A 7,157-nucleotide genomic window follows, 5' to 3' on the forward strand; every position below is an offset into this window, starting at 1 on the left:
AAAGGGTTTTTCTTTTTAGTTCATTTCACATTCTGGAAAGTAATATTGCGAGATAAAAAGTGACACTGTGTGGTATAAAATCACAGAGATTAAATATAAAGTCACTTTGAGAGATAAAAAGTCATAATTATGAGAAATAAAGTCACACTGTGAAAAATAATGTCATAATTATGAGAAATAAAGTCACTGAAATATAATGCCATAATTGCGGGAAATAAAGTCACTCTGTGAAATATAATGTCATAAATATGAGAAATAATGTCACTGTTAAATACAATGTCATAATTACGAGAAATAAAGTCACTCTGTGAAATATAGTGTAAAAATTATAAGAAATAGTCACTTTGCACAGATATAAAGTCATAATTACGAGAAATAAAGTCACATTGCGATTTATGCCATAATTATGAGAAATAAAGTCACTCTGTGAGATATCTCATAATTACAAGAAATAAAGTCACACTGTGAGATATCTCATAATTACAAGAAATAAAGTCACTCTGTGAGATATCTCATAATTACAAGAAATAAAGTCACACTGTGAAATATGTCATAATTATGAGAAATAAAGTCACTCTGTGAAAAATAATGTCATAATTGCGGGAAATAAAGTCACACTGTGAAATATAATGTCATAATTACAAGAAATAAAGTCACACTGTGAAATATAATGTCATAAATATGAGAAATAAAGTCACTCTGTTAAATACAATGTCATAATTACAAGAAATAAAGTCACTCTGTGAAATACAATGTCATAATTATGAGAAATAAAGTCACTCTGTGAAATTGAATGTCATAATTATGAGAAATAAAGTCACTCTGTGAAATACAATGTCATAATTATGAGAAATAAAGTCACTCTGTGAAATTGAATGTCATAATTATGAGAAATAAAGTCACTCTGTGAAATATAATGTCATAATTATGAGAAATAGTCACTTTGCACAGATATAAAGTCATAATTACGAGAAATGAAGTCACATTGTGGTATATAATGTCATAATTACGAGAAATAAAATCACATTGCAAATTAATGCCATAATTACAAGAAATTAGGCAACATTTAGAACAACAATAGAAATAGAAAACATTTAAATAGAGGTTATAAATAGAGCGGTAGTGATGTCAGTTCACCCCTGTACACAAACACCCTCTTAAAAGTCTCCAAGTTTCTATTTTGGTTCATGCGGCTGTGAATTTGTCTTATTTCCATGCCATATCAGCTTTGAAACTGCTCATTTAACCATCTATTTTTGCTTCACTCTATTTGTGGAAAGGCCAAATGATGTATACATGTGTAATTATCCAGTGAAGGGAAATGTCAGTCTAGCAGACTTTACCAGCTGCCACATGACAGGCCCTCGTCCAACCCTCTCAGTCTGTAAATATACACTCGCTGTGAGGGCTGTATGCAAATAATGCTCTGCATAGCTACTGTTTTGCTCTACATAATATAGTAATTTTCTTCTCCTTCTCTTTCAGAAAAGCCAGAGCTGGTACAACGTAAGTCACACTTTATATTAATTAGTGTGTGTGTGTGTGTGTGTGTGTGTGCGTGTGTGTGTGTGTGCGTGCGTGTGTGTGTCCACCTACCTTGAAATATAAACAGCCATCAATGTCACCATACAGTGCATGTCTTGGGCAAAGGAACAGGTTAATTTAATTAAATATAATAATTCCATCTAATTTGAACTTAATTGTTTAATTTAACATTTATTTTAATTACATTTAATTATTGTTTATAAATTGGAATTTTTGAGTAGATCATTTCTTTTGTGTGTACTTTTGTTAATGTGTGTCAGATGTGAACATTGATGCGTTCGGTGATCAAACAGTAGAATTCTTGTGTTGTTTTACCGTAATGTTTTACAGATTTGGTGCTCTTTCCTCTGACATTCAAGTTTACATTTCACTATTTTGTTGCATGTTTTGCAAACTAAATTCCCTAAATAATTACATATGTCATATGACATATTCACATTAAAATGACATATTTAAATATGAATATTTGAATGTATATTACATGTTACTCTGAGGTGCATGCCTAAAACAACTATCATGGTATTATTTTATACTTTGAAAACTTCAGGGTGCATTTTTAATGTTGTATCATTTATTATCAGTATAGCAATGCAAATATCAAGATTTGTATTTCTTCAAGCTTCAAGTGTTGATTTCCATTTAGACCATTAGCCACAAGAGAGCGTATTTATCTTTCAATCGCTTTTCGTTCCACAATATCTTCCCACAATATCTCCTTCAATCTTTGCTTTCTTTTTCTGTCTGTGGTTTTTTTTGTCTGCCCGTCTCTTCTCTCTCTCTCCTTCACTCTTTCTCTTCAGCATGAGAGACAGCACATTCTCAGAGTAAGCATGATTTTACACTCCGCCTCCAGTTCCCTCTCACACCAGTCCTTCCCCAATCGTTCGGTATGAGGACTGAAATGAGTCTTGAAGGCTTCTGTCGTTCTAATGATGGCTTTGGCATGTGTGTGATCATCTAATGATGTAACCGTAGCACCTTCCTTGATGAACTTTGCCAAATGAATGCTAAAACACAGGATGCACGGAACTAATACCTCCTTGTGAAAAAGTAGTACACTTTTGCATACCTTGAAAAAAGAGTACTACAGAAAAAATATTACGGAAATAATATACTTTAAAGAATTTATAAAGAGTTTTTACAATGAAAATGTTCTATAATTTAAACTTACATTAATTACAATTAGTTGAACTTAAGAGTGCTTTTTGACACACTTAAGTAGGACTTCAGTACATCTTTATATGTAATTTCATTATTACTTCTAATGTCTTTGAAATTTGGTTAAAGTAACTGCTGAATGTACTGACAAGGATTTATGGTACAATAAAATATACTTTAATGTCATTTCTATTGAACGTATATGTCACATATTTAAAATATGTTTGTAATTACACCTTTGTAATGATGAAGTTGCAATTTAGTACATTTGTGACCCTGGAGCACAAAAGCAGTGTTAGGTCGCTGGGGTATATTTGTAGCAACAGCCAACAATACATTGTATGGGTCAAACTTATAGATTTTTCTTTTATGCCAAAAATCATTAGGGTATTAAGTAAAGATCATGTTCCATGAAGATATTTTGTAAATTTCCTACTGTACATATATTCCAACTTAATTTTTGATTAGTAATATGCATTGCTTAGAACTTCATTTGGTCGACTTTAAAGATGATTTTCTCAATATTTCGATTTTTTTTTTTTTGCACCCTCAGATTCCAGATTTTCAAATAGTTGTATCTCGGCTAAATATTGTCCTAACAAACCATATACATCAATGGAAAGCTTATTTATTCAGCTTTCAGATGATGTATAAATCTCAATTTCGAAAAATTGACCCTTATGGTTTTGTGCTCCAGGGTCACATTTAAAATATATTAACTTTAAATGTAGTGTGTGTGTGTGTGTGTGTGCGTGCGTGCGTGCGTGCGTGCGTGCGTGCGTGCGTGCGTGCGTGCGTGCGTGCGTGCGTGTGTGTGTGTGTGTCCACCTACCTTGAAATATAAACAGCCATCAATGTCACCATACAGTGCATATCTTGGGCAAAGGAACAGGTTAATTTAATTAAATATAATAATTCCATCTAATTTGAACTTAATTGTTTAATTTAACATTTATTTTAATTACATTTAATTATTGTTTATAAATTGGAATTTTTGAGTAGATCATTTCTTTTGTGTGTACTTTTGTTAATGTGTGTCAGATGTGAACATTGATGCGTTCGGTGATCAAACAGTAGAATTCTTGTGTTGTTTTACCGTAATGTTTTACAGATTTGGTGCTCTTTCCTCTGACATTCAAGTTTACATTTCACTATTTTGTTGCATGTTTTGCAAACTAAATTCCCTAAATAATTACATATGTCATATGACATATTCACATTAAAATGACATATTTAAATATGAATATTTGAATGTATATTACATGTTACTCTGAGGTGCATGCCTAAAACAACTATCATGGTATTATTTTATACTTTGAAAACTTCAGGGTGCATTTTTAATGTTGTATCATTTATTATCAGTATAGCAATGCAAATATCAAGATTTGTATTTCTTCAAGCTTCAAGTGTTGATTTCCATTTAGACCATTAGCCACAAGAGAGCGTATTTATCTTTCAATCGCTTTTCGTTCCACAATATCTTCCCACAATATCTCCTTCAATCTTTGCTTTCTTTTTCTGTCTGTGGTTTTTTTTGTCTGCCCGTCTCTTCTCTCTCTCTCCTTCACTCTTTCTCTTCAGCATGAGAGACAGCACATTCTCAGAGTAAGCATGATTTTACACTCCGCCTCCAGTTCCCTCTCACACCAGTCCTTCCCCAATCGTTCGGTATGAGGACTGAAATGAGTCTTGAAGGCTTCTGTCGTTCTAATGATGGCTTTGGCATGTGTGTGATCATCTAATGATGTAACCGTAGCACCTTCCTTGATGAACTTTGCCAAATGAATGCTAAAACACAGGATGCACGGAACTAATACCTCCTTGTGAAAAAGTAGTACACTTTTGCATACCTTGAAAAAAGAGTACTACAGAAAAAATATTACGGAAATAATATACTTTAAAGAATTTATAAAGAGTTTTTACAATGAAAATGTTCTATAATTTAAACTTACATTAATTACAATTAGTTGAACTTAAGAGTGCTTTTTGACACACTTAAGTAGGACTTCAGTACATCTTTATATGTAATTTCATTATTACTTCTAATGTCTTTGAAATTTGGTTAAAGTAACTGCTGAATGTACTGACAAGGATTTATGGTACAATAAAATATACTTTAATGTCATTTCTATTGAACGTATATGTCACATATTTAAAATATGTTTGTAATTACACCTTTGTAATGATGAAGTTGCAATTTAGTACATTTGTGACCCTGGAGCACAAAAGCAGTGTTAGGTCGCTGGGGTATATTTGTAGCAACAGCCAACAATACATTGTATGGGTCAAAATTATAGATTTTTCTTTTATGCCAAAAATCATTAGGGTATTAAGTAAAGATCCTGTTCCATGAAGATATTTTGTAAATTTCCTACTGTACATATATTCCAACTTAATTTTTGATTAGTAATATGCATTGCTTAGAACTTCATTTGGTCGACTTTAAAGATGATTTTCTCAATATTTCGATTTTTTTTTTTTTGCACCCTCAGATTCCAGATTTTCAAATAGTTGTATCTCGGCTAAATATTGTCCTAACAAACCATATACATCAATGGAAAGCTTATTTATTCAGCTTTCAGATGATGTATAAATCTCAATTTCGAAAAATTGACCCTTATGGTTTTGTGCTCCAGGGTCACATTTAAAATATATTAACTTTAAATGTAATATCAAATAGCACACTACAGTTCAAATGATCAGGTTCTTTACATGTGCTTCATTATGCTAGTCAGCACATAAGTGTACGTCTTTAAAGCTTTTAAATTGACATTATTTCAAAGTGCACTTTTAAAAAGTGTACTTAAGTGTTAAAAAACATACAGTAATCATTAAAGTGTACTCGTTTTATTAAGTACGCTTTTATTAATCCTATATTATCTACAAGTACAGTTTTTAAAAAATATAGTTTAAGATTTACTTCAAAAGATTTAAGTACACTACAAGTGCACATTCATTACAAATATGCACACTTCTTTTTCACAAGGGCCTGCATGGCGGCGTCACAGTAAATAGACTTTGCATCTCTTTTATTGGCTCTGATTGGTTGACTACACTGCAACTGCACGGATGTGAGCTGTTTGTTGTGAACTAAATGCATACTGGGCAGGATGTCACGCAGTGGAGATGACATTATAGTTATACAGTATATTTTGAACATTTCTGATGCGCTGTCTGTGGAGTGTACAGTATGTGCGTCTGTGTGTGTTCATTTGGGCAGTGATGATATCCCATGGCCCTGAGAGCACTGTGATTACATCTCAACCATCATCATGTGAGTTCTGAGCCCGACTGACCACCGGAGTGAATGTCGGCTGCTGTACTGCGTTGCAGTGAGGCTCCGTGGTGTTTGGTTTACAAGAAAGTACTGATTATTAAGAGCATCTGACTCTGTACAGGAGCAAAGCTTGTTTGAATAACTGAATCATGACACATTTGTTCTTGTTATTTTCGGGGATAAAATTAGGAAAGTGACAGACAGAGAGTCTGAATAGGAAGAGGTTGTGTAACATTGACCCAGAGCAGACGTGCCACACAAAGGCCTGCTCTGTCTTTTCATTTTATGGCTATTATCATCACACCTTTTTGCTGCGTCCTTGTCATCTAAATTAAGACGTTGTCATCTAAAGACGTTTTCTGCAGAAATCAACTCGATTCCATCAGTATAGCTTTTGGTTATAGTTTAAACTGTTTGGTTACCAACATTCTTCAAATTTTCTTTTGTGAAAAACATTCAGTTTTGGGTTGATGTCAACTTAGGTTTGAACCCCAATGGAAGTTAATTCAAAGTTGGGGAAGTCCCATGCGTGTACTAAACCAATACATGGTTCATAGTGTTAATGGCAGCCTACATATGGTAAAATATTTGTAACTTTAAAATTTTTTTTTACAATTTTAATACATATAAAGAATTATTCAAAAATGTTTTAACCAACCTTTTAGTAATGTACTTTCACCGGACACTCAAATTTATGACTTTATTATAGATATAGATATGACACATACAGTATTTAACATACCAGCTGTAGTGTATTTTAAAGACTTTTGAAAGGATAGATCACCAAAAAATGTTGTAATCATCTGTGACCCTGGACCACAAGTAACATACCAGCTGTAGTGTATTTTAAAGACTTTTGAAAGGATAGATCACCAAAAAATGGTGTAATCATCTGTGACCCTGGACCACAAGACCAGTCATATGGGTCAATTTTTCGAAATTGAGATTTATACATCATCTAAAAGCTGAATAAATAAAGCTTTTCATTGATGTATGGTTTGTTAGGATAGAACAATATTTGGCCGAGATACAACTATTTGAAAATCTGGAATCTGAGGGTGCAAAAAAATCTAAATATTGAGAAAATTGTCTTTAAAGTTGTCCAAATGAAGTTCTTAGCAATGCATATTACTAATAAAAAAATAAGTTTTGATATATTTACAGTAGGAAATTTACA

At 32.6% G+C, this 7,157-nt stretch overlaps 1 protein-coding gene across 1 annotated transcript in view; it reads left to right on the top strand.

Annotated features, from left to right (window-relative positions):
• LOC107602089 (GRAM domain-containing protein 1B-like) overlaps positions 1-7,157 on the top strand; it is a 101,626-nt gene that overhangs the window by 79,803 nt on the left and 14,666 nt on the right. The window contains exons 7-8 of the mRNA XM_016294497.1: positions 1,486-1,506; positions 4,285-4,308. Coding sequence (XP_016149983.1) covers positions 1,486-1,506; positions 4,285-4,308 — 45 coding nt within the window. The remainder of the gene's footprint in view (positions 1-1,485; positions 1,507-4,284; positions 4,309-7,157) is intronic.

This window comes from Sinocyclocheilus grahami, unplaced genomic scaffold, assembly GCF_001515645.1.
Source record: "Sinocyclocheilus grahami isolate Dianchi unplaced genomic scaffold, SAMN03320097.WGS_v1.1 scaffold319.1, whole genome shotgun sequence".
NCBI lineage: Eukaryota > Metazoa > Chordata > Actinopteri > Cypriniformes > Cyprinidae > Sinocyclocheilus > Sinocyclocheilus grahami.